Source organism: Corvus kubaryi, unplaced genomic scaffold, assembly GCF_017639235.1.
Source record: "Corvus kubaryi isolate FWS band 111438036 unplaced genomic scaffold, C.kubaryi_AGA036_p1.0 37264, whole genome shotgun sequence".
NCBI lineage: Eukaryota > Metazoa > Chordata > Aves > Passeriformes > Corvidae > Corvus > Corvus kubaryi.
This window is the reverse complement of record NW_024581079.1, coordinates 2,017,819-2,044,909: the sequence shown is the minus strand read 5'-3', so window position 1 is coordinate 2,044,909 and position 27,091 is coordinate 2,017,819. Positions and strand designations below refer to the sequence as shown.

General features: G+C 54.2%; 1 protein-coding gene across 2 annotated transcripts; it reads left to right on the top strand.

Annotated features, from left to right (window-relative positions):
• SLCO2A1 (solute carrier organic anion transporter family member 2A1) lies at nucleotides 1–23,799 on the top strand. Of its 2 annotated transcripts, XM_042024666.1 has the most exons (14): nucleotides 4–241; nucleotides 11,119–11,256; nucleotides 13,102–13,264; nucleotides 15,243–15,458; nucleotides 16,500–16,598; nucleotides 18,188–18,315; nucleotides 19,331–19,412; nucleotides 20,278–20,442; nucleotides 20,735–20,924; nucleotides 21,959–22,118; nucleotides 22,462–22,625; nucleotides 22,759–22,823; nucleotides 22,931–23,051; nucleotides 23,157–23,799. In XM_042024666.1, the coding sequence occupies exons 1-14, from the start codon at nucleotides 152–154 to the stop codon at nucleotides 23,275–23,277; spliced, it is 1,902 nt and encodes a 633-aa protein (XP_041880600.1). In that variant the 5' UTR covers nucleotides 4–151; the 3' UTR covers nucleotides 23,278–23,799. The 2 variants fall into 2 exon arrangements, with proteins under 2 accessions (XP_041880601.1, XP_041880600.1); XM_042024667.1 differs by lacking the exon at nucleotides 11,119–11,256 and having other exon boundaries at nucleotides 1–241.
• The last annotated feature ends 3,292 nt before the right edge of the window (nucleotides 23,800–27,091 follow it).

The window sequence follows — 27,091 nt, the reverse complement described above, 5'->3', positions numbered from 1 at the left end:
AGAACTTGACGCTCCCGCTGCCTGGCTCACTCGCAGCCTTGGAGGGATTTCGGCACAGTCCGTGCGGGCTTGCGGGCGCCGGGACGGGCCGGAGAGCGGCGGGAGCCCAAGCGCAGCCCAGCAATTCCGGGCTCCCCGGGAAGCCCTCGCGATGGGAGTCCACCCTGAAGTCGGCAAATCCCCAGCTGACATCACCAAGAGCTCCAGCACCTGCTCCAGGAGTATCTTCTGCAACATCAAAGTAAGGATGGGAGCCGGGCAGGGATGCTCGCGGGGAGGGAGGGGGATTCCTGCCCGCAGAGGGACCCCAGCCCACCCCACGCATCCCCACGTCCCTCGCACGCACCGCGGGTGGAGCGAAGGGTGTTTGATGATGCAGAATTTGAACATCAGCTCCTGGGGCAGCCCTGGGTAATCCCGACTTGCTCGGTGCCCGGGCAGGGCCGGGGGGCTCTGTGGGTACGCAGTGATGCCCTACACGGCACGTGGGGTTTTCACCCCATAGAGCAGCTCTCCGTGAGCTTCCCCACAGCGTCTGGTACACGGTGTGCTGCTGCTTGGGGAATGATTAACCACATCCTGGTGCGAAAAGAAATTTCGCACTGCCCTAGAATAACACGGGCTTGCTTTAAAAACTTGGGTGAGCAAGGTTTTTGAGTGACAGAAACAAAAGCTCGGTGGGTTGAAGTGGGTTTTCCGGTGCTGCCTGCCCAGTTCCTCACCTGCTGTCAGCTGAGAGCCGGCCCCTGCCTGAGCTCCAGGCTCCTGAGCGCAGTGCCTGTGTGAGGACACGCCGCTGGCCGCGGCCGTGGGTCACGTTTCACGTCCTGCCAGCCACCTGCCTTTACACCGCCCCTCACCTGCCTTTTTTCCCCCCGCTCGTGGATGTGCACCGAGGCTGCTGCACGTGCTGGTTCCTGTCCCAGGGACATCCGCCTGGATGTCCCTGGAAGGGGGGGATTTCCATACCTCACCTGGCAGCACCTCCACGCATCGGCACCCGGAGCAGCCAGGCGCAGTTTTTGGGAGGCTGCCGTGGGCAGAGCGGCTCCGGGGATGGGCGAGTGGCCACCGGCGGGCAGGACCCCCTCGTGCCGGTGCTGGCCAGGCCGGGCTGTGACTCCCCACCGGTGTTCCTGGATCCGAGCGTGTGTGCTGTGCTTTGTCAGCGCTTCCCAGCCCGGGGTTTTCGGGATGTGTGGCCGTGGATGAGGTGTCGTGGTCGGGATGGGTTTGGGGTTTGTTTGCCGTCGAGCTTCCCTCACCCTGCATGAAGGACGGGGCTGCCCGCTCCTCCCCGGACGGTGCTGGGGTTCTGTGGGAATGCTGAGGGTACCATGGGGCTGTTCCCAAGCGGCTGCTCCTCCTGAGAGCTCCCAGGGCTGGAGGCATCATTCCAGATGATGTCTCCCAGTCCTATACCCCTGAAGGTCCCCACTGCCCAGGCTGGGCTATTCCAGCAGGTGACTTGATGGCACTTTTTGGGTGTGGGCTCCAAGAGAAAGACCTTGAGATTACCCTGGGTGATTTGGGGCTGCCTCTGGGCTGCACTGATGTTCCTCTGGAGGGTACTGCTGACCTGCCCCCTGCTCTGCTGGAGGTGCAAAATGTGTCCCCAGCCCCCTCCAGGCTGCTGCAGTAATGACCATGACTTGGGGTGAATAAAGTCACCCAAAATCAGAGCCCTGCTTGGAATTCATGCTCTTTCCTGGAAACTGGCAGCACGGAAAAATAGCGTGGAGTGAAAAAAACATGGCCAAACCCTCTTGCAGGATGTCGAACTTTCGGATTAAGAAACAAAAGCCCCAACAAATAAATGCTACTCCATCTGTTCACCCCATAGGCAGCCACAGGGTGTGGGATGTGGGTGCCCCAGAGTCAGGCTGGGTGCTCAGCACCCCACACGCCCCAGGGCACTTGGATGGGACCTTTTAGGGGCATCTGGCCAAGGACAGATGACTCGGAGGTGTCACTTTGCTGGTGGCAGGAAAACCATGGCCTGAAGAAAAGCTTTAAAACTGCTTTTTAAACTTTCTCTTTTAAAACTTCTGGTTTGAAATTGTTTCTGATTTAAAAAGTCAACAGCCCGACAGCGGCACCGTGCAAGAGCGTGAAGGAGCAGTTCAAGCTCTGTCCAACGAGCTCCTTGGCATCAGAGGGATGGTGTGCTCCATCTGGGATGGTGGGCAGTCAGGACACCCATCCCTCCGAGACATATTCTTGCTTTTAAGAGCAAATGTATAAATTGACAGGCAACAAAACCCCCACCCTTTCCTGACCTATTCGCTCTTCCTGTCCTGTGACATTCGCATTAGAAATAGATATATTAGCAAAAGAAATGCCTCAGGGTCAGAAAGCATCAGCCTGTGTGCAGTGTCAGTCCCCTCAGCCCCCAAAAATGAGTAGGACGTCAAAGTGGCACAGTGCTGTTTCCAGGTTTGGGAAGTTTTGGAGTGAATGGTCATCAGCAGGCATGGCGTGGTCAGCACCTGGGTTTGAAGGGGTTTCTAGCTCCTGTTTGTACAAGAAGCCACTGGTGCTGTGAATGATGGATTATAAAAAAGCCTCATCCAGACCCAAATTTTATGGGAAGCTGCAGGCATCACCCCCCCTTCACCCCCCACCCAGAGCCATCAGACACAACATCCTCGTACAGGCAATGGCAGTTTCTGCTGGGGACAGTATTTCCAACACAACAGAATTCCCTACTTTTAACAGGCTTGGAAGGACATGACTAAGACTTGGAAGCCTTAATCCAGAGAATCACAGCCTAAATGCATGGGATCACAGTCAAAATCCAGGGAATCACAGCCAGGGACAAGGAGATGATCCCGGTCAGAGGCTGGGGGCACAGGGATGCCCAAAATCCAGGGAATCGCAGCCCAAAACCAGGGAATCACAGCCCAACCTAGTTATGCATGAAGAGAATGCAGCTATATTTTCAAAGATGTTCCAGGAACGTGCTGTCAATAAAGTTACAAAAAGCTTTTTAAGAATTCACACCTAAAATTCCCACATACCTCCTTGAAAAGGAGTCCTTTGAAGAACCCTCTTTGTTCTTAAGGGAGAAAGAAAAAGCCCGTTTTCCCCCCGAAGCTCGTTTAATACCCAAAGCCCACGTGCTGGGATCATGTTCAGGGTGTCTTTTGCTGGGTTGGGGGCAAAATAACAAATTCTTTTGCCGTGTAAACCATCTTGCCCCTCCAAGTTCCCTGTGACAGGGACCACCACACCCTGCACCAGACCCCATCCCTTTCAGGGCGTTTTCCAGACCTGGGCCCATCACCATTGACATTTGGAGGTGTGGGAGCACATTGATGCCAGGGATGGGCATCAGGGAGGGAAAAATCCTGCTGGAAAGGGGCAGTTTGAGGGATTCTATGGGGGCCTGAAGAGTGGGATGGGGATGGAGTCATGGGGACACTGCTCGGGCTGCAGGAGCCGTGCAGCTGCGCTTCAGGAAGCAATTCCCTGTGGAAGTGGCCGTGGGCTCGGATCCGTGTGGTTCCAGGTGCTCTGCTCTCCCTCTGGAGCCCGGCTGTGACAGGTCCGAGTGGTGCTGAGGGAGTCACTCTCGGTCACTCGTGGGTATTCACTGACAGTGGCCCAGCCGGGCCCCGCCTGGCCCGGCCGGAGCGTGAGGGCTGCCTGCCGTGCCTCACACCTGGAACCAGCCCAGCCACTGCTTCTGCTTTGAGTGCCAGCTGCTTCCACCCTGATCCCCCTGGAACAGGCAGAGCACAACACAAAAGACCTTCAGGTTCTGCAGCTGGGAGGTTTTGGGGCTGCTGAGCTCTGACCTGGGCCAGAAACGTGGAGCATCCCGGTAACCCCACAGCGTTGGTGGAGATGGGGAGACATTTAGATGGGATATTGGGGAGAAATTGTTCTCTGTGAGGGTGCTGAGGCCCTGGCACAGGCTGCCCAGAGAAGCTGGGGCTGCCCCTGGATCCCTGGCAGTGTCCAAGGCCAGGTTGGACGGGGCTTGGAGCAGCCTGGGATAGTGGGAGGTGTCCCTGCCCATGGCAGGGGGTGGCACTGGATGGGCTTTAAGGTCCCTTCCCACCCAAACCATTCTGTGATTCTGTGGTTTCTGTGATGAGCAGGGACATCCCCCTGCTGGGATGTTCACCAGAGCTCCCAGGGCTGTGCTGACTGGCACTGGGATTTGGGGGACTCACAGCTGCGCTGCTCAGCAAATGCAGGATGAGCCCAACCCTCAGGTGGATGCCAGCACCTGGTGGCACTGGGACACTGAGCGCCTCACAGCCTAAATGGTTAAAACAGTTTTAAAAGGTGGAGGAGATGGTTGGGCCTTTGGATGCCCACACATGGCCAGGGACCCCATCAGTGTCCCCCAGTCCAGAGCCCCAGCCATGTGATTTAAGCTCATGTTGGGCTTGATGATCTTGGAGGTCTTTTCCAACCTTAATGGTGCCATGATCCTATGTCCGTTTTCTGCTCCCAGACAACCACTGGAAAAGGATTATTTCACAGGAATTCTCTGTTTACAGGGCCTCAGATATTTTGGCTTCTTCGCCTTTACTGTCTCATTCGTGGTTTTGAACTATTTTAATTGATTTTGGGATCCCCAGAAAGAAGACAAGGAGGAGAGCTTTATAAATATCTTTTGATTTAGAGGAGCTGGACTGGTTTCAGCTGGAAGCTGGAGAGCACAGAGGAGCAGTGTGAAAGTGTTGCGAGTGCAGGCAGGGGGAGGCTTTCTTGCCATGCCTGCAGACCGCCTGGCATGGAAAAGGAAACAGGAGGACAACAGAGAATTATTCTCACTTATGTCAGCCGGAGGTGATCCAGGGAGAGGTTTAAAAGCCTTAGGAGAGGTTTAAACTGGGTGTTGTACTGGGGCAGGGACAGGGAGGGGATGGAAGAGGGTAGGAGAGGGGACAACAAGGTCAGGAGGAGACTGTGGGCTCTCAGAGGGTGATAAGGCTTGAAATCATCCCGGGGTGAAGGTGTTGGGAGCACGCAGGGAGGAGCAGTGGACAGGAGCAGGGAGCTCTCCCCTCCCTGGGGAGGCTGGATGTCTCCTGCAGAGGAAACAGGAGCCTGGCCTTGGGGTCTGAGGTCCCAACAGCAGCAGGTTAAGTTTTTTGTCCCTTCCTTCCAAGGGACTAAAGGAATTTGCTGAGGAGTGTATTCCAGAAGCCTGGAGATGTACCAGTTGTGCTCTCATATCCTGTTGGAAATGATTGTGAATTGCTTTGTTTAGCCAGAACAGGAGATTCATCAAGTCACAGATCTGGAGGCAGCATGGCTGTAGGTTTGGAGAGGGAAATACTGAAAGGAGAAAGCCATGGCTGAACAGAGCCATTGATTCAAGCAAGAAAATCAAGGCAATATTCCACTCCTGGGCTCTGTGCAGGCGGGGCGGGCTGGATGAGAGTTTGTGGCAAAGACACAAGGAGGGTCCTTAGTGACATGAGGAGAAGGACCTGCAGTGACCAGGGCTGTCCAGCATTTGTGGTGATGGTGCTGGCACCAGAGAGCACAGGTTGGGTTTGGATGGTCCAGCCCTGTGTTTATGTCTGCTTTTGGTGGGATCAGCCTCCAGAAGGGAAGAACCACCTGGTCTTCACCAGCAACACCAGCAGTGGGATAAGGAAAAAGATGGGTTGGAAAGTTTAGTGGGATCAAGGTCTAGGAGACCTGAGACAAGGTAATTTTATGAGGGGCGAGGTGGTTGGGTGCCCAAACACAAGCAAGGAGTGGTCAGTGTAGATAAGATTATTGGGAGCAGGACGGGACAGGAGTGACGCTGATAGGGAGCACGAGGCAGGGCGGGAGGAGTGTTTGCACACACTTCTGGGTCAGGCAAAACCCAGCCAGCCTGGACCTGCCCTCCAGGAAACCCTGATCGGATCCTGATGCCCCGGAACGAAAGGAGACCTTCGGGAAAGAATGAGGGAGTGAAGACCCAACCAACCCAACCTGCCCGAGGGAGGAAAGGCTGCTGGATGCCCGGCATCCTATTTTGCAGGCAGTATTTTCTTGGGGAGTGTCACACGCTGAGGGTCTGTCTCAGCAGATATTGTCTGTCTCAGCAATCCTCCACAGCCAAAATCCTCCCTTCTGGGCAAAGCTGGGCTCACATGGGCCTCGCAAAGTCACCGGGATACAGTGCCAGGAAATCCCGTGTCTGTGTTTGTTGCAAAAAGAGCAAATATTGCCTTTGCACGTGACAGTCGGGGGGTGTAAAACGTGACAGTAGGCAGCTGTCATTCCAGCATGCTTCAGGAAATCCCTGATCAGGTTAATTTTTATATTCTTTTATTATTTGCAATAGAAATCCCACTTAGGAGCCAACGTCTGCCATTGGACCAGGCTCAGAGGTTCCAAAGGAAGGGCTCTGTGCAGGGTATTTGGTTCCTTTCGTGGAAATGCTGTGCTTTTTTTCATCTTCCATGGTACTTTTTGATCCACAAATCCAGGCAGCTGCCCATAGGAAAGTGATGCCAAGGAGGGATGGATTTCCCCACACATCCCCACGCTTCCCATTTCCAGCTGATACATTCCTTTTGGCCTGAGTGACCTCAGCTGTCCTACTAGGGGAGGATCTCCCAGTGCAGTAAGTGTTGATGATACACAAACTCTAAAATAAACACCTGTCTTCTCCCTATCAAAATTTTGGGGATATTCTTAATAATTCCTACAGTTCCCCCCTCCCTTTCCTTTTCTTCTCTTGCAAGCTCAGGAGATTAAAGTGAAGGGAGTCTCCAGAGGTGGGCAGGTTGGAGTCTCCTGCTTTGGGAGGAATGTTTCCTGATTTTGGGAGGAAAGTCTTCTGACTTTCCACTAAAGTCAAACAATTTTGCTTTGGACACAACTCCAATAGCACTCTGCGATAATGGAGCATCCTTACTCCTAGTCCTTTCCAAAGGTTTATTCCAGCCAGATTAATTTTGCTCTTGGCCATGTCCTACCTCGGTGTCTTCGGTCACCTGGGAGCACTTGGATAGGTTCTGTGAGGGTCTCCAGGTCTCCAGGCAGTCCTTGTGTCCATCTAATGAACAAAGCCCTGGCTCTTTCCATCCCCACTGCCGTGGGAAGGATGCTGGGCACAGAGATCAGCACAAGTGCCGTCAGCATTTCCACCCTCCTTATCTCCAACCAGGGCTGCCAAGGGGAAAACACTGAAAAATGAGGTGAGGGATGACTTTGGATATGAGCTGTGGAAACAGAGCCAGGAATTAACCCTTACCTCACTCCTCCAGGTGGAGCAATGGCCATGCCACATGCAGCAGGATCCTCCCAAACCCATGGTCCCTGCAGAGCAGAGTCTCCTGCCTGGAGGAGTCTTATCCTGACTCCTGGACATCCCTGGAGGCTCCATAGAGGTGGTTCACTCCTTTGAAATGAAACCTGAGTATTTGTTGGACACATCTCGGAGCTTTAGGCCGGGATTGACCAAATCCTTTCCAGCTCCCATTGTCCAGAGCATGGAAGGAAAGGTCCTCTCCCTTCCCTGCAGTGAGGTGGGTTTCTCTTCCTTTGGAAGAAGCACTGCCCGGGGAGCTGCTGGTCCCCACGAGCTGGGTGGGAGGAGCAGCCTGTCTCCCCCAGGAGTTTGCTTCCCTTCTAAATGCAGCTCCTTTTGGAAAGGAGTCGAGCGCCTTGTATAAACAGCCTGGAGTCAGGATTGCTCCGAAGGAAGCGTGGGGGGGATGACGAGAGGATTTCGGGGGGGTCCATGTGGGTGCACGCCTTTGGCCTTCCCTTGCTGCTCCCTGCCTGTCTGCAATTACTCCTTGCCTGCAGCTCCAAAAATACCCCAGGCTCCTGTGGGAGCCTCTGCTCCGGAGGGTCAGCACTTGGGAGTGCCCCCGGCTCCTCAACCTCCCACCGTGCCTTCGCCTTCGTGTCGGCTTTGTGTCAGTGAAACCTCCCTGCAAGTGACCTTGGCTCTCCCTTAAGAACCCCTTCTTGTCATCAGGGAAGATGGATTACGGCAGCTCCCTCCCCTCCTGGAGCTGCTCGGTGGGTGCACGGGGCAGCACAGCACATCTGGTGCAGCTGGAAGGGCCAGGCCAGGGCTGGTTTCCATGCACCAGCGGGCCGTGGGTGGTCGGCACGAACATGTGGGGATGGGAATGCGTGGGAAGAGGGATAGGGATGGGAGAGACCTGTGAGGGGACACAGGAGAGTGGTGCCCCTCATGTCTACCAGCCTCAGGGGGTACGTGGGCTCCTTTTGGAGCCAAGTAAGGCCTTCTCCCAGTTTTTTGCACTCAGAGCCTTCAAGGTTTGGGATGTCCTTATTTTAATGAAAACTGAGTCTGCTGAATGCAGGGGAAGTCTTGAATCCGGCCTCATCTCACCTCCAGACACTTGGAGTGCGTCTGGAAAAGCCATGCTCCAGCTGCAGAACTCCTGGAGCAAAGGTTGTTTTGCCTTTCTCTGCTTTGGGTGGCAGCTTCCTCCCAAGGAAAAAAAATCACCCCTGCCCTTCCCCTCCCATTCTCTGGGCTCTGCACATCTGAGGGCTGAGGCTGCTGTGTGGTCTCAGGGTGGGATCACATCCCTGGAGCATCCCTCTGGCTTTGCTGCCTTTCCGGTTAATCCTGCAGACGAGAGCTGGATTAGAAGGACCCATGGGCAGGGGGAAACAGTCACACCCCAAGGTTTCCCCCTCCCTTCGCTGGTGCTCTCCAGCTGCATTTCTCCCACCTTGCCTTCCCTCCTGGCAGGCAGCCCCAGCATGGTCCCAGGCATCGCAGGATCCAGGGCTCTGTTTTGGCCATCCCAGGTTATCACCAAGGCACAAACACATCTCAGGCCATCTCCTGGTAGTTCTGCCTTTTCCTCCCTGCCCTCTCCATCCATGACTTGTCCCTCTCCTCTCCTGCTGTGATTCCCATGCTCCTTCCATGCCTCCAGCCCATCCATCTCCTGCCAACCCCCCAGCATTCCGGGGAGCCAGGCTGCCTCTCGTCCTCATCTTCCCTCCGTGCCAGCATCGTCTCTGTCCCCGACACTCCGTCTCCCCATCTGCCCTGGGATCGGGCTGACATTTGCTGCGCTAAATTCGGCCTCAGTGATCCACCCTCTTCCCTCCCTGTTGGTAAACAGCTTTGCTTCTCTGGCTGACGCCTGGCTCCAGGAGAGCTCTGCTTCCAGCTGCTCTGCAGCTCGGGCGGTCCCGGACCGCTGCTGTTCAGCCGGCGTTTCCTTGCTCCAGTGGCTTCAGTAGAGTCTGGCCAGAGCCACAGGAACAAAAACTGATGTTCTCAGGGAACAAGATCCCCTCTCCAGTTGCCATCCTCACAGGAGTCACCCCTCTGCTCCAGATCAGCCCATGGTGATTCCAGGTCAGGGCTGGGGAAGGTGCTGGAAGTTTCCACCCACAGGATTTTGTGCTGGGATGAGATTTCGAGTGTGCGAGCTGATAGTGGGAGGCTGGAGAGGTCATTCTGCTTCAAGAGTTTACTGGCAGATATTTCACTTCCACTTTGTCCCTGTCTGGGAGGATTTCCCACGTTACATCCCAAATTCCTGTCCTGCAACTTTTTGTCAGGGCAAAGTCCCAGCTTGGGACTTAGTCCTCTCCTGGTTATTGTGATGGCAATGCCAGCCTGATGCCAGCTTGCCTGCTCTCACCCCTCTGAGATGTGGCTGGGGATTCCGTGATGGCAGCTTGTGCCTTTGATTCTTCTTTTCTCATTTTTTGGGGTGTTTGCCTTTCTCCATCATTTTCCCTGTGGTCTCCATGTTTTTCCAAGCCTGTCCTCCCACTGCCAGGGCTCCACTTTCTCCTTCTCCTTCACCTCCATCCTCTTTTCTTCTGCTGTCTGTCAGCATCTCTCCCATCCCTTATGCTTTTAGATTCCCAGCCAGGTCTTCTGGCTGGATCTCTCCTCCCTTGCAGGGAAAGATTCCCGAGAAACCACTTTCTTGCCCATCTTCTACCCAAATTCTGCTACAATTGCCGGACCTGGCCCTGCATCATCCTCTGCTCCCAAAACACAACTCCACCCACTTATGGAATTTGCATCCTCCAAGATGGGTGGACAATTTTGGTCTTTTTGGGTTTTTTTTTTATCCTTTAGTGGGTCAGGGCTACTGGGCGCTACTGCCCTTCCAAAGAAATACTCATAAGGACTATTGCTGCTCTCCTGGCCAAGAACATCAGGAATTTGTCAGCCCTGCAGTACCTTTGATCCCCCATCCATCATCCCGCACTTCCCGACGTTATCTTTGAGGGACAGTCTTCCGGTATTCAGCAAATATTTGATTTCCTGTGAATCTAAATAAAAAGACCTTCCCCCCCCCCCCCCTTCTTTTTTTTTTTTTTAATTGATTTTAAAATACTTTTGGCACCGTGTGGATGCATTCCTTTCCAAGAAAAATAAAGGAAAACTGTTCTGACTAAATATAGATCAAAAGACACTTGTGAGCTGCCTCTTGCATCCCTGGCTGAGAGCGCTCTCCTCTCGCAGCCCACCCGGGCTCTTTCAACCAGATTTCTCCCTAAACTCTCTGTATTCCCTCCTCTGCCTCCACTCAGCTTGGCTCCTGGCTCAGCTCACTGCCTGGCTCAAGGGAAGATGCTGGGTTTGGAATACGACTTTGGAGCCTTCCAGTAGTGAGACCACGCTGTGCAGATTTCATCCTCTCCCTCTGGGGCTTTTAACGCCCTTTTTCGACTTTTTCTAGCAACACCCCTTGGAGCAGGTTCTGTTAATTGACTTTCCAGCTGAGTGAATCCCAGGCTGCTCCATATCAGAGGTGCAGCCGTTGGCTGAAGCCGGCTGGAACATGCTCCTGCAGGATGTGGTCGCCAGCAGTTACGCAGCAGCAGGGCACTGTGGTCTCATACGGCCTCAAGGGGTGCGTGGAGAGGCTCACATTGGATATCAGGAAGAGTTCCTCACTGAAAGAGTGCTTAATTGTTGGAACAGGCTGCCCAGGGAAGTGGTGGAGTCACCATCCCTGGGAGTGTTCAAACAGCGAGTAGATGTGGCACTTCTCGATACGGTTTGGTGCGCATGGTGGTACTTGGTCAAAGGTTGGACCTGATGACCTTGGAGGTCTTTTCCAACCTTAATGAGTCTGTGATTCCCACTGGGTCCTCACTGGGGGGGCACTCTTTGTTTGCCCACAGGTGTTTGTGCTGTGCCATGGGCTCCTCCAGCTCTCCCAGCTCCTCTACAGCGCTAATTTCAAGAGCAGCCTCACCACCATCGAGAAGCGCTTTGGGCTCTCCAGCCTCTCTTCAGGCTTCATCTCCAGCTTGCACGAGGTAACAGGGAGAGGAACAGCCAAGGGGTGGCCAGGATGTGGGGGGCACCTTCCCAAAACAGGGTCTCAGGGCTGTCCACACCTCAGCCTCTGTGTGCTGGGAGGAGCAGCTGTGCTGGGCTCTGGGACACTTCATCACCCCTCGTTCTGCTCTGCCACGTCCAGGGAGGTGAACGGAGGGTCACGTGGTGGTGGCCCTTGGACAAGAGCTGACTTTCACTGGATGGAATCCCGGAATGGTTTGGGTTGGAAAGGACCTTAAAGCCCATCCCATCTCATTCTACACCTGCCATGGGCAGGGACACCTTCCACTATCGGCTCCAAGCCCCAATGTCCAGCCTGGCCTTGGACACTTCCAGGGATCCAGGGGCAGCCCCAGCTTCTCTGGGCACCCTGTGCCAGGGCCTCACCACCCTCACGGGGAAGAATTCCTTCCCATCTAACCCTGCCCTCAAGCATATTTCTGAGCTGGCTGAGGATTTTCTCACAAACACTTTCTCATCAAGAAATCCCTTGGAATGAGTTTTCTTGTTCATATTTTCAGGAATTCTGTCCTTCCTAGCAGCTCCTCAAGGCCTGGCAAAGGCCAGGAAAAGACCTGCTGGCAGAGACTTTTTGGCTGGCACCAAGTGGCAGCAGACTTGTTTGTGAGCTCCCTGGTGAGCACATGGGGTGCTCCATCAAGGAGCTGCACACTGGGAATCTTCCTGGATCCTTGGGGAAGTGGGTGTCCAAGTCTTACCTCAACCAGCATGAACGTTTGGGATTTAAAAGGTGTCTCAGGGCCCACTGAGACTTCCTGCTGTCTGTGACTGTGGGAGCTGCCCTGCCTGTCCAGGACAACAATCTTACTGGGTTGGTGCCTGCAGCAATTCCAAGAACAAAAACCACAAAGAGACAAACAAGGGAGCCCACACAAACATAAATACAAAGTTTTCTTAGCCATACATAGAATGGTTTGGGTTGGAAGGGACCTTTAAAGGCCATCTTTCCCAATGCCCTGCAATGAGCAGGGACAGCTTCAACATGCCAAAGTTAAAATGATGTTTAGCTTGTCCCGAGCTGTCAAAGCCCATGTAATGGAAATTTTGTGGTGTTCACCCACTCGCCTCAGTGAACTGAGTGATTTCATGGCTTTTAGATGGTGCTACCTGCAGTTGCAAATGTCCAGGGTCACAAATATTTGCAGTGAGCTGAACTTTGTAGCAGGGCTCATGTCTGCTTGAGTCACAGGAATGGAGGCACTATGTTTCATTCCTTGCTGGTTTTGGAGGAATTGTCAGTTTATGCCACACTGGTCAATCTCTTCTCCCAGGGAAAAAGGGACAGGACAAGAGGAAGTGGCCTCAAATTACCCTAGGGGAGGTTTAGTTTGTGTATGAGAGAAAATTTCTTCATTGAAAGGGTTGTCCAGCCCTGGTACAGCTGCCCAGGGCAGTGGTGGAGTCCCCATCCCTGGAGGGGTTTAACAGACGTGTGGATGTGGCACCTGAGGACATGGGTCAGTGGTGGCCTTGGCAATGCTGGGGGAACGGTTGGACTTGATGGTCTTAGAGGGTTTTTCCAACCTCAATGGTTCTGTGATGCCTGTGGGGTGAAAAAAGCCCCAGCCACAGCTTCCCTGTGATGTCATTGTTGCCAACAAGGGACGCACAGAGGTGGCCGAGGCCAAGGAGTGACCCTCTGGCTGGAGATGAGAAGGGAGCACTGACGCACTGTGACCACGCAGGGTGAGGGGACACCTCCTGATGAGAGACCTGTCCACCCACCCCGACACAGCCATAGGGGCTGGATGTCCTCCTTGACATCTTCTCACATTCCTCCCGCTTCTCTGTGCCATTTCCAGATCGGCAACGTGGTGCTCATCATCTTCGTCAGCTACTTCGGCAGCCGAGTGCACCGCCCGCGGGTGATCGGCGTGGGGGGGCTGCTGCTGGCCCTGGGGGCCTTCCTGGTGACCCTGCCCCACTTCCTGTCAGGACCCTACAAGTACACCACGCTCAGCACCGGTGAGTGCCACCAGCTGTGCCCGCACAGACCCAGAGCCAGCTGCTCCAGGATGGGTTATGGGTGACTGCCCAAAAAAAGGGGGTGTTTCCAGGGCACACACCATTTAAAGAGTGCTTGGAGGCAGAGGCTTAAGGTGGGCAGATGCTGATGAAACCTCACGTCATTATAGCTTTGGAACCCCTTCTGGATGCAAAAATTACAGCTGGGATTTCTTCTGCCTCTCCTGCACGTGTCATTCCAGCTGCTGTTACAGAATTGTGGAATGGTTTGAGTTTGAAGGGACCTTAAAGATCATTTCATTCCACCTCCTGCCACGGGCAGGGACACCTTCCAATAGACCAGATTGCTCCAAGTCTGTCCTTGAACACTTCCAGGGATGGGGCAGCCACAGCTTCTCTGAGAGTAGGTTTAGATTAGATCTTAGGAAGAAAATCTTCCCTGTGAGGGAGGTGAGGCCCTGGCACAGGTTGCCCAGAGAAGCTGGGGCTGCCCCTGGATCCCTGGAAGTGTCCAAGGCCAGACTGGACATTGGGGCTTGGAGCAACCTGGACTAGTGGAAGGTGTCCCTGCCCACGGCAGGTGTGGGATGGGATGGGCTTTAAGGTCCCTTCCAACCCAAACCATTCCGGGATTCTGTGATAAAGCAAAGCTCCCCTGTCCCCAGGGCCTGTCCTGCTCTAGCCAGGATCCTTAGGATCCACTCCAAGGAAGGCTGCTGCTTTAACTGGGAAGGCTTTGGGAACAAGCTCGTGCATATGATGACAGCTCTATTTCTCCATGCAGAATGGAATGAGCAGAAGAATCTGCAGCACTTGCCACAAGGCTGACTTTGGTCTTTCCAAAGTGGTTTGGTCGCTATCCTCAGAATGCTGATGAGCCTCAGGCTCCATGGGGATTGCCACCTCTGAAACCCAGCTCTCTGCTCATCCCCCTCCCATGATTTTTGAGTTTGGAGAGTAAATCAGGCATCAGATGCCAAGTTTTCCAGCAGCTTAAATTCATACATCAGGCTATGGACAGGTCAGGATTTGGGACAGGGCCTGCTCTTACTGCAAAGGAAATGAGGAAGGAGCAGGTATCACCCTGCTCCCTGCCCAGAGTCGGGCTCCCTGTGTGGGTGAATAGGTACAACAACAAGGATCTGGACAGGAATTATGCATTGGTCAAGTAATGCTAGTACCCCAACTGATCAGTGATAGGCTTGTGTACAACCATGGAAGTACAACCAGAAACCACAAAAAAGGCTGAAGGAAAGTACCAAGAACTGTGTTTGACCCAAAAGTTCTGTACAGAGCACAATTCTTGCACAACACCTTTGCTAAACTGAACAGGATTAGAGGATGGACTGCAAAATCAGACGGACAGGGCAAAGATATTGACATTATGAGGATTGCCTGATGATGGAAAAGAACAAATTCAGTCTGTGAACAGCCCCTGAAGATACCTCAGTCCTGGTTGGAGTTTCCATGGCAGTCTGGAGCAGGGTGAAGACCCCCTGTGTCTAGGCTGTATGGAGAAGCAAGGCCCATGTTTTGGAAGGAGCTGGGCTGCTCTTGAGCCATGGGGCAACAGAGATTCAGGGCAGGGTGTCCTGCTTAGGGCAGCCAGCTGACCCCAGAGGGCATCACTCCCTGTTCCCTGTTCCCTGTCCGGGTACCACAAGGGAACAAAGACCACAGACAGCAAAAACCAGCCATGAGTTAGGTCTGCCCTCATTAAACCCTCACTCCATGGCATGAACTCCTTAAAAGTTTGATTAAAATCACAGCCTGGTCATTTGCTACCCTGACCTCAGTGTAAAACTCCAAAGGAAGGGCAGGGTGATGAGAACTGCTGAATAAAAAGAGCAATCCATCCAAAATCCAGCAGTTTGTGCCTACTCAGTGAGTTTGGGAGATTCCTGCTCTTTGGGGATTTTGTGTGGGAGGAAGCAGGGGATGTGCCCAGTGTTGTAAGGGTCATTTTTCTCCCTTCCAGGTAACAAAAGCCAGGGGCAGGTTGAGCTGTGCTATGCAGAGAGTAGATTTGTGTGCCCAAACACCACCCAGGACCCCCAGAAGGAGGCCAGCAGCGTGTGGGCCATGATGGTCATTGCCCAGCTGCTGGCTGGGATCGGGACCGTGCCCATCCAGCCCTTTGGGATATCCTACGTGGACGACTTCGCAGACGCCAACAATTCCCCACTGTATGTGGGTAAGTGGGACCGTTGCTGCGCATTGTGTTGTTTCATAGAATCCCAGGACGCTTTGTTGGGTTGGAAAGGACCTGAAAGCTCACCCAGTTCCACCCCCTGCCACCGACAAGGACACCTTCCATCAGTACCAGCTTGCTCCAAGCCCCAGCATCCTCGTCCTCCCTCTGCATGATCCCCTCTGATGGATCACCATTCCAAGGAATTGTCCCACTGATCCTTTAGAATGCCCAAATCTGCAAGGAAAATGAAGGAAGGAGGACTGAAGGAACCTGGAAGGTTCTGAAGAGGAGGGAAAGCGGGGCTGGTGTGTTTTTTATAGTCCCTTTAGGGCTGCGGGGATGTCTGTCAGGGTGAATGGCTCCGGGGGGTCTGAGTTGCCTCAACACAGCAATTTCATTCTGTGTCTGATGCAGCTCAAGCTCACCATCTCCTTTTAAACTTCTTGAGAAGGTTGTGCAAAGAGTTTCCTTCAAGGAGGGAACTTGGATCCTGTCATTGCAAACAAGTCAAAAGGAAACGTTCTGACCTTGTGGGTTATCTATTTCAGAGTGGGAGGGTTCAGCTGCACCCAGGGCGGTTTGGTGGCCTTTTTGCCCTCTGAATCTTTCACCTCTCCTGATGTTTGCAGCAACTGTTTTTCCTTGGATCTGAGGATTAGGATGGGTTTGTTTCCTTGGCATCCTTGAAGAAATGAAGGTCTCAATCACCTTCATTGGATGCTCCCTGGGGTTCATGAATATCATGAATATTCATGGTGTAGCTGACAACCTGTACTGGGTCAGCAAAGCCTTGATGGCAGCAGAGCAGAGGGACTGTTTCCACAGGCAGCTGCCTTCCCCCTCCTGTTCCTGTCACATAAACACCACCTTCAGCGCAGGGACAGAGGGGACCTTCTCACCACCTGCAGCCTGATGAAGGGTGGTTTCTCCCTTCTGTGTGTTGTGCCACCATTCCTGCCTCTCCTGGGAAGACAAAAGCCATACCTGCATGGCAACTGCCACTCCCTGCTCACAAGGGCTCTCTCTGCTCCCTTTTCCCAGCCATCCTCTTTGCCATCGCCGTGTTCGGCCCTGCCTTTGGATACCTGCTGGGGTCCGTGGTGCTGCGGCTCTTCGTGGATATCGGAAGGGTTGCCACTGGTGAGTATTGCTCAGGTAGCAGTGGTCCTGAAGACCCTCTGCGGGTCAGAAGGTCACTCTGAGATGGAAGGTGACAGAAGCCACCAGCCCTGTGACCCATAAAACCCACCGCCCCGGAAAGACCCGACCTGGAAAAGCACAGCCAGCATACACCTCCACTCCATCACCCAATAAGGACAGATACAGGTGGTCCTGACACCACCACTGAAGCAGAGCCCTGGGGTAGGGACATTCCAATGCCCAGCTCATGGTGCTGCACTGGAGGTCACAGCTGGGGTCTGCCCACTGCCACCACACTGAGGAGGTACCCCACGATCCCAGCACAGTAGTGCAGAGGAGCAGGGAAATCTGAGGAATCCAGGGATGGAGAAGACAACCACAGAGCAATCACTGCCCTATGGATACACAGAGACCTTGAGTCTACTCATGCTCCTCCCCAGCACCCTCCACCAGCACCTGCAGAGAGAGGGGCTGAGCTGACGCCACCGCAGGGATAATTTGCTTTCTCCACAGCGTGTGCTTCTTATCTCTGCTAACTTAATCACTAAAGAATTCTCCCCAGCTCCATCATTAACGTGGCTTTTCCTGTGTTTCCTTAGAGAGATCAGAGCCTGCCTGACATTTTTGTCCGGTGCCTGATAAGAATAATAAATGAACGTGAGCAGGAAACGCCAAAAAGCCTTGGCCCACTCCCTGCGGCGGCAGACGGATTTAGCAGCCTCTGCCTGGTCACTCCGTGATGATGTCCAAGCTCCAGAGTGGAGTGGTCCTGTTTGGGGAAGTGGGATGATTGTTCCAGTGAGGTGTGGGCTCCTCTCCTGTCACACCCTGGCACGGGGCTCCCGCCCGGAGCCAGCCGCTGGTTCCTTCCCAGCCGCCACATCCCGGCCGTGGGCAGCCCCAGGCCAAGCCAAGCAATCTGTCAAACCTCCTGTGAGCATCACTTGGCCCAGCCAAAGGATGTGTGTGCTGGAGACAGAGAGGCTCTCACCTTCTCCTCCTTTTCCCGGAGAAGGCGCCCAGAGTTTGGTCCACTCGGAAACCAGGAGCTTCTGCCAGCACAGGGCCTTCCTCCGGTCCCTGCAAGCAAAGAGCGACCAAGCCTGGAACAATGGGAGAGCAACTTTTTCCAGGAGTGCCGTTTCCCAGTCCCTGTCTTGGCTCAGCATCCCTGACAGGCAGCATGGTCCCACCCACTGTGCTCTCCAGGCAGAGGATGGAGTCGGGCCCCCGTAATCGCTGCCTCACTGGCTGGCTCGGGGCGTAGAGTCAAACCTGTGCCATCACTGTGCTTCCATGCTGACCAAATCCATCCTGCAGTCCCCTGGGAGGCTCGGTGCAGTTGGGATGAGTGGTGTTGCAGGGTCCTGGCCAGGGAAAACACAGGTCAAACACAACCAAGGCCAATCTTGCTGCCAGCACAGGTGGGAGCTCCCACCTCCATCCATTTGCTCTTATGTGCCAGTGGAGAGACCCTTGGGCTGTGCCCACAGGGACTCTTCATGATCCACCAGTCCATGTTTTCATGGAGATTTGTCCCTTTCACTCCTGGAGCTCTCACAGCTTGTCCTTGTGCCTTGCAATGACAGTGGACCTGACGCCGAGTGACCAGCGGTGGATCGGAGCCTGGTGGCTGGGGCTGCTCATCTCCTCGGGCTGCTTGGTGCTCACCTCCATCCCTTACTTCTTCTTCCCTCGGTACATGCTGAAAGGAGAGGTGAGACCTCATCTCCAGAGGCTGGAACATCCTGGAGCCAGGGATGTGCTCAGGGAGGGAACACCTGTCCCCAGAGGAGAGGGGTGGGAGGGAGCGAAGGAGTCCAGCAACCCTTTCCCATTAAAACAAAATTTAAAAGATGGAAAAGAATTAGCATGTATCCTTTTGGTGTTTTCAAAGCCAAGCCCCACTGGTTCTGTTACAAAAAGACTTTAGTTCTGTTTTGAAATTGTTTACTCATCGATTCTTTAAAGGTAAAATCAAACCCAAAATATTTCACAGTTATGGCTAAAGGACTCCCCAGGCTGGAGCTGTGTCCAACTTTCATTTTCAGACTTTTTGCAGAGTTAAAAGGGAGGTCTTTTGTCAGGATTCAGGATAGGAAAGATTTCCAAGTTCTGAAAACCTCCCAACAACAAGCTGTTGTCTTGCTGCTCTGCTCAGGGGCTGCAGTAATATTTGAGATAATCCACCCCTTTAATCACAGAATCCCAGAATGGTTTGGGTTGGAAGCGCCTTAAAGCTCATCGTGTTCCACCCCTGCTGTGGGCAGGGACACCTTCCACTAGCCCAGGCTGCTCCAAGCTCCATCCAACCTGGTCTTGGACACTGCCAGGGATGGGGCAGCCACAGCTGCTCTGGGCACCCTGTGCCAGGGCCTCAGCACCCCAAGAATTTCTCCCCAACATCCCATCTAACCCTAATGGCAGTGGGAAGCCATTCCCCCTTGTCCTGGCACTCCAGGCCCTTGTCCAAAGTCCCTCTCCAGCTGTCTTGGAGCTCCTTTAGGCCCTGGAAGGGGCTCTCCCCAGAGCCTTCTCTTCTCCAGGTGAGCACCCCTGGCTCTCCCAGCCCAGAGAAGTGCTCAGGGCACACGGGATGGGGCTTTGCTGTAATTGTCAGGCTTGGCTGCAGGTCAAAGGCCCCTGGGACAGACCCTGCCCCTCCTGAGCCCCCCTGTGCCAGGACAGTGCCAGCCCTTCTCACCACAGGCTGCTGCTCTCTCCCCTCCCAGGAGCGGAACACGGAGGCTGGGATGCTCAGGAAGATGGAGGCAGGGGCGGCTGAAGAGACCTCCCTGCTGGAGTTTATAAAAAGTAAAGTGCTGGTGGGTCCGGGCGAGGGTGGATGGGGATGCTGGGCCGTGCTGGGTGGGTGGGGACCACCATGCCAGCAGATTCACACCAAGTTTGGGAGTCCAGCACCGTGTGTGGACCAGCTCTGGCACCATGAGAGCCTAAGGACCACAGGAAGGTGGGCACGGCCTCCCTCTGGCTACAGACCTCTTGAGGCCTCTCTTCTGTGGGGCCTGAATTGTTTCCAAATTTTGCTTTGAGGACCTTAAAAGAAGAGGGTCGCTGGGAGGGTTAACCCTAGCTCCGGGAGCAGGCACGGGGCTGCCGGCGCCACCAGCTCCTCGACGAGGTCACCCCACTGCAGCTGACACTGTTTATGTGGAGCCGAGACAGGCTTGAGAGGGATGTCACTGCTCAGGGACCAGATTAATGACTCTTCTAGCTCCAGGAGGATTTCTTCCCAGATAAAGCCCCTCCCTCCTTGCCTCTTCCTCCACTGCAGTCATATCCTGGAGCTGTCAGTTCCCTCTTCTCCTCTCTTTGGGCTTTAATGGGTGCTTGCTCTCCAGCACTCTCTGCTAATTAGAAAACTCGTAAGAGACTAAATAAACAGAGCTGCTCCCAGGGTCCATCTGCCTCTGCTGACGGGGCCGGAGGACACAATGTCCCACCAGGAAAACACATCCATGGTCCTGCCAGCTGCTGGGACACACTGGGGTGTCTCCCCTCCCGCTTTCCCATGCCCGCAGACATCTCCACTAGATGGTCATCATCCCACAGACATCCTTACCAGGAACAGGCTAAGGGTGGGGGTTTCTGCCCGGTACAAATCGCTGACGTGAGGATCACACAGCTGAAAGACATTTTTCCTGCTGTTTCCCTGTAGGATTCCCAAAGATCTTCCTCAGGCTGCTGCTGAACCCCCTCTTCATCCTCCTGGTGCTGGCTCAGTGCAGCTTCTCCTCTGTCATTGCGGGTCTGGCCACCTTCCTCAACAAATTCCTGGAGAAGCAGTACGGTGCCTCGCCCTCCCACGCCAACTTCCTCATAGGTGAGCACGGATGGAGGCAAAAAATATCCATCAGCCCATATTCCCCAGGCTTTTTAAAACCTGGAGAGGAAGTCCCTGAAAGCTCATTTTTGGATGAGACCTGGGGTTCACCTTGGGATGGTCGGTGACTTTCCTGACCTGAGGTTCCCCATCTGCCTCTGGTTTGGGCTGTCTTGGACAACAGCTGGGTCTGTGGGTTCTCCCAACTCCTGTGAGTTCCAGAGAGCTGCCCCTTGCCCATGGAGGGGTTCTGGGCAGGCAGGACCCACCTGATGGCTCAGTTTTCCTGCAGGAGCTGTGAACCTGCCGGCAGCAGCGCTTGGGATGCTCCTGGGAGGGATCATCATGAAGCGCTTCTGCTTCTCCCTGCGGGCCATCCCGCGCTTCGCCGTGGTGGTGCTCGTGTTCTCCATCCTCATCTGCCTGCCCCTTTTCTTCATGGGCTGCTCCACAGGGCACATCGAGGGCATCTACCACCCCAGGTAAGGCAGGTGCTGCTCCCAGCTCCTTGCTTCTCCAGCTCTTATCCGTGGGGAGGGATACACACTGGTGGAGAGGCACAAGACATCACCATGCTGCTGCTCACTCCTTGATCCTGCTGCTTGGAGGAGATCCGGGTGCTTCACGGCCCAGAGAGCTCGGGAGGGCGTTTATCCATGATTTTCTGGGCCAAACAAGCAGGGTGTAATGTTTCACTCTGGATTTTTAGGGGAAAATTAGTAATACTGTGTCCACGTCACCTCACATGCTCCTGGCGTTCCAGCTGGACATCACCTTTCTCTTCACCTCAGTGGATATTTTTAGCTCTTACCATGACTTCTTAAGATAAAAATGACATTTTGACATGACCAAGGCTTGATGTCGAGTGCATGGAGCTCGTTTCCCAGTGCACTGCCAGCAAGGAAGAGATTTCTGATGCCATCTCCCCACAGGAGGTGGAGCAGCCCCATCCCACGGTGCCCAAGGACAGCTCCCCAGTGCCACATTCCCGTGGGATTCAGGCTGTGTGACTCCAGCAGATGCACTCCTTGAGGGAGTGAGGGAAGACAGGGCAGATCACCGGGTTTGTGCTCTTCACTTCCACAGTCATCAGGCTTGTTTGGGAACATGCCTGCTTTCAGTTTGTGTCCGTGTGGTGTTTCCAGCTGTTCACACATCTGTTTGTGCAGCTCTGGATGGAGCCCAAATCCATTTCTCCAGGCTTTTGGCTGATTAATTTTCAGCTGGGGAAAAAAAAAAAAAAAAGGAAAAAGAGAAAAGAAAAGAAGCGTGTGAGTACTTGTTTGTAGACATAACATAATTGCTGTGACATTCACTGCACACTTCCAGAGGTACCTGCAGGGATCAGGGGCTGGCAGAAGGCCAGGCTGCTGCTGGCAGTGTCCCAGCCCAAACAGGAACAGGAAAACTGCTCAACTAGTAAAAGGGAATTTTTCTTCTTTTTTTTTTTTTTTTAATTCCTCCTGTCCTATTTCTTAATTTTTTTTCCCAATTTTTCCCCCCTCCTTTCTGGCAGTACACCCAATTCCCAGCAGCAGCTTAAGGCACGGGTTGGGTGTCAGTGCTCTAAGCAGATCTTCCACCCGGTGTGCCGGGAAAACACCACGGAATACATCTCACCCTGCTTCGCTGGCTGCACCAACAGCACCACGAACCCCTCCAACCCCAAACAACCGGTGAGTAAAGCAAGTGCTTAGCAAAGCAGCCTTGCTGGGCACAGTGCAGTGATGCTGCAGGGATCCAACAAATGCAGTAACGGGGTGCAACCTTTTCCACACGTGCTGAGCCCTGGGAAGGTGCCACGGAGAATTGCTGTAATGCCCTGGAGGGCATTCCTCCCCTGCTTGGAGGAACAGAGATGGTGGCAAATCCCATTACAGGATGCCACAGCTGTGCCCTAAAACTGGAGCTGGTGCTCTTGTCGGCGTCCTGCACAGGGATGTGGGACGATGCGTCACGAGAAACCTGCTCCTGGCACTGGGAGCCTGACGTCTGTTTTGTTCCAAACGTTTCCAACAGATCTACCACAGCTGTTCCCTGAAAGGGAATGAGTTCTTCTCCACCTACACGGGCTCTTGTCCAGCCAGCTGCTCCCATATGCTCCTTCCTGCCATATTCCTCATCTCCTTCGCTGCCCTGGTCGCCTGCCTGTCCCACAACCCCCTGTACATGATGGTGTTACGGTGAGCAGGGTGTGAGCCGATGGGATGGTTCCCCACGTTGGGACCAACGGGATGCCGTAAACGTGCAACCAGCCCAAGTCCTGGCCAAACCTAGCACCAGCAGCTCTGACCTCCCGTGGCTTCTCCCCTGCAGGGTGGTGAACCAGGACGAGAAGTCGTTCGCCATCGGAGTGCAGTTCTTACTAATGCGGCTGCTGGGTGAGTGTTCATCTCTGAACGAGGCTGGGGGTTTGCTGGAGCCACTGCAGGAGGCACTGAACCTCCTCGGGAGCAGCACCTGACTCCATCCTCTCTCTCCCCGCCAGCCTGGCTGCCAGCTCCAGCCATGTTTGGGGCCCTCATCGACTCCTCCTGCATCTACTGGCAGCAGCAGTGCAGCCAGCGCCACTTCTGCGCCTACTACAACAACGACTTCCTCCGCAACAGGTACCCCGTGCCCCGGCCCCGAGCAAGGCAGGGCCCCAGCCCAGCCTGGGGCCGGCTGCAAGTGCCACCTCTGGATGTGGCATGTCCCTCCTCTTCTCCCGGTAGATACCTGGGGCTGCAGGTTGGCTACAAGGTGGTGGGCACCGTGCTGCTCGCCCTCATCAGCTGGAAGGTGAAGAGGAGCAAGGAGTACAACGTGCAGGAGAAGGCGGCGGGGCTGGTGTAGCCCCCGAGGACTGACTCGCACCCCCATCACCCACCGCCACCACCTTGTCTTGTTTGGGTTTGTTTTACCTCCCACGGGAGCGACTCCGCCTTCGCAGCTCCGAGCTCTTCTGCCGCAGCCCAGGTGCTCCCGGCGAGGGATGCTCCGGGCCGGCCCCATCCTGGGAATGGCTTCTCGCAGGGTCTCCAGCTGCGCTTTCCCATCACCCTGGGGAGCCCCCGGGCAGCTGGAGCAGGAGGCAGAGGGGGCTGGAACACACGGACCCGGACTAGTGCCTGCTGTGGGCGATGGTCCCGCTCCGGCGTGACATTCCCGGCCGGGAGGTGCTCTCACGGCTGGGACAGGAGCAGGGGAGGTGGCTGCCAGCCTGGAGGGGCTGCCTGGTGTCCCCCCACCCACAGCCCCCACAGAGGTCAGCAGGGACACCGCACACGTGTTGGGACAAGTCAGCACAAGGGTTTATTGCAGAACATCTGGGGTTTGTTGCTCTTTTTATTTTTTAAATAAAGGTCGCTTTTCCAACCGTGGTGCTTTTCTTGGTCTTCCCCCAGCCAACAAGAAAAGGCCATGGGGAGGCTGCAGGTCACAGCCTGGCCCATGCTGAGCACATTCCAGCTGGGAAGGGGGAAGAGATGGTGGCAGAGGGAGGAGGACATTCTTCTGCAGCTCCAGCGGTGATGGGGGAGGGCTGGTAGGGGCTACACAGAGCTCAGGGCCCAGCAGAGGTGCCCTGTTTGCCGTGCCATGGAACCTGCCCGGCCCTGCCTGCATCTCCCTGGCACACAGGGTCTCTGGGCAGGGGGCTGCAGGCACAGCAGAAGGTTTTGACCTGAGGTCCTCATTGGTTTATTGGCACAGATCAGTTCTGGTATTTGGTTGCTTGAGCTGGTGCCTCAGAGGAGGGACCATGAACAAAGAAATGCCTGGCAATTAGAAAGTTTCATTCCCCCTCCCTCACAGTCCTGAGCAAGAGCCAGAGCAGGGTCTGGGGTCCTTCTCACCCTTCACTGCTTTGCTGTTTTGGTTGTTTCACACCCCTCAGGTGGGTTTTGGTGGGTTCTGTTGGTCCACATTATGATGGGGTTGTTACAGACCACAATCTGCTCCAGCATTTAAAAGTAATGTTTTAACTGCAGCTTTGCCTATTCTAACTATTATTAATGATCTTTACTATTATTATTGATCAGACTGTGAGCTCCAGGTTTCCCTCTGATCCATCTCTGCCTGACACAGCACAGCCATAGGGTTCACATCAAGTTCAACCCAAGGCCTAACAATTCCAGCTACTTATGTCAAGCACTGAGTTACCTTAAAATCCTGTAATTTTTTCAATTACAGAGGGCTCTGGGCAGGGTACAGTGGGTTTGGGGCTCTTTTTCAGGGGTTTTTTGGGGTGAATGTATTCAGGCCCTGCTGTCCTTACCCCATGGCTTCTCCCTGTGCTCTTGGCCCTGCTGCATCCATGCTCACGGAGGGAGTCGAGGGAGAGGAAGGACAAGAGGGAACCTGCCCTGGATTTGCTCTGGATCAGCAAAGCCTTCACAAAAAACAGCTCTCTCCATGTTATCCCTATTCCTGTTCCCCCTCCACCTGGCAGATTTTCCCTGAACACCCACCTGACCTTCCCTAACTTCCTCCACTTCTTTCACACCATCCAGCAGGACAAGCCCCAGGACGAGCTGGTCACAAAGTGCATGAGGTGGCCCAAATGGGGCCAACAGAAGCTCCTGGCCCCAAAGGTGCTGGGGTGGTGGCTCGGTGCACAGGGAAGGTCACAGCTGGAACACCTTGGAAACCACACTCCCCTCAGGATACTGATGTGTAGGCATTGTTACTTTTGCATTCTTTGCCTTTCAGCAATCTCTCCTCTTTCAGGTTTCTGCTGTCCCAGTTATCACTGTGCTCATCGTTCTCCTCCAAAAACATCTGCCTTTTCCAGGGGAACAGCTTGTAGGACAATCCATAGGAAAAAACATTGACCAAAAGAGCTTTAGCACAGCGAGGGCCTCAGTCCCTGGGGATGTGTGAACACAGTGGGTTCCTGACTCAGGGTCAGGCAGCTGGAGCAAGAAGGGGCTGAGTTTATCACATCCCACTGTCCTGCCAAAGCCATCCCAACACAGCCCTGCCGAGCTGCAGCCTCAGGAGCAGCACGCCCGGCCAGCAGAGCCACGGGCTAGGAACAAGGTCAGAAGAGCAAAGAACAAAGCACAGAGCTGACTGGGGAACAAAGGCAAACAAGAAAACAACACTCAGAGTTTCCAGTTCTGCTCTTTTCCCTCGGCCACTGGGGGAAAAACAGCCCTGAATATTTAACGAGTCATGGAGCGAGGACCAAAGAACTCCTGGAGTTCTGCTCTGTGCTCCGGCACGAGCGGCTCGGCCGTGGCCATGCAGCCACTCCCCATGCTGGGAAAGCTGAGGAACCTCATCTCCATCCAGCACAGCCACAGGGTGCCACAGCCACCTCCAGGGCAGAGCAGCACTGCTCTGTCACCACAGCCACCACAGCCACTGCAGCTGGCTGGAGCATTCCTGTGCACATCATTTTTTGTTATGCTTTGTGGACGTTTTTTGCTATGTGATTATCAATTTATCAATTAGTCGGGCCAAGAAACCAAAACCAAGAAAAACCCAACCCCAAAGCTCTGTGTGTGCAGAAAACAATGTTTTTTGACAACACAGACCTGGCCACAGAGCAGGAAAGTTGATCCCCAACACTGCGCTGAGCAGGAGCAGAGCCCCATCCATGTGGATCTGACACCGCTGGGAAGAGCCAAGGCAAACACACAGAGTGAAGCAAGACTTGAGAACAAACATTTAAGCAAAAGAGAATTTACTTAAGGAATACTTTTTAAAAGAATAACTTAAAACCCACCATGGCCTCACGGTATCTCCCCCCCTCCCCCCTCCTTAAGCTGAAGCTGGTGCTTGGCCTCTGCGTCTTTGCAAGAACCACAAAAAGAAACAGCAATTTTTCACCCAAAATCACTTCAGCATTATGGGTTCAAAGCAGGCAGCCCAAGACCTCCAGCTAAAGCAGTTCAAAGCATGACAAACATGTTCCAACAGGACTCTGCCTGCAGGAAACAGAAGAATGTAACGTGTTTGGTAAATACCACCCTCCCCACCTCCCGCATGGATGGTTCCCGAGGCTGGAAATGCAAGGACCAGCTCCATTACAGGCACACAGCTTTGCTGAAGGCTGTTCCTGCTCTTCCCAACACTTGGCAATGCTGCAGGGAGGCAGGAAAAGCCCCAGAGAAGGAAAAGAACACAGATACAGAGAAAAAAGAGAAAAAAAAGAGAACAGATGAGTTGAGTGATGAAGGAGGCATCAAACCACGGGGGAAGAGGGGGCTGCAAACTACAAAAAGGGCCTGCCAGGAGCCAGCCACCTCCTCAACCCTAAAGCAACAGGGGAAGCCACAAAGAAAGGGAAAATGTCACTGCACGAGGACTCTGCAATGTGCAGTGAGACACAAACTGGGGAAACCTCCCCCCTTTCCCCTCTTCCTTGAGCATCTCTGTCAGGAGGAGGAGGAAGCACACGCACGTGCTGGCAGCTCCTTGACTTTCCCTCTCACTCTGCCACAAGTGCTGACTAATTAGACACAAAGACAGACCTTCCTGCAGCCACGGGAGCAGGAGGCAGCAGGAGCCTGCACAGCAAGTGCCTGGCACCACAGGTCCCACACTGGATGCAGGTATGGATCTGAAATTGTGCCCATCTCATAGGTTCGTGCCACGACCCCCCGTAGCTCTGCCACTCTTAAAAGTGTTCCTTCGTGGCTGTGGGAGGAGAGCCTGGAAG

Excerpts from the sequence above, each read along its gene's own strand:
- SLCO2A1 (XM_042024666.1), top strand. The coding sequence starts at position 152 with ATGGGAGTCCACCCTGAAGTCGGCAAATCCCCAGCTGACATCACCAAG. Across the intron at positions 22,119-22,461 it reads CCTCCAACCCCAAACAACCG|ATCTACCACAGCTGTTCCCT; the intron begins GTGAGTAAAGCA and ends CGTTTCCAACAG. Across the intron at positions 23,052-23,156 it reads AACGACTTCCTCCGCAACAG|ATACCTGGGGCTGCAGGTTG; the intron begins GTACCCCGTGCC and ends TTCTCCCGGTAG.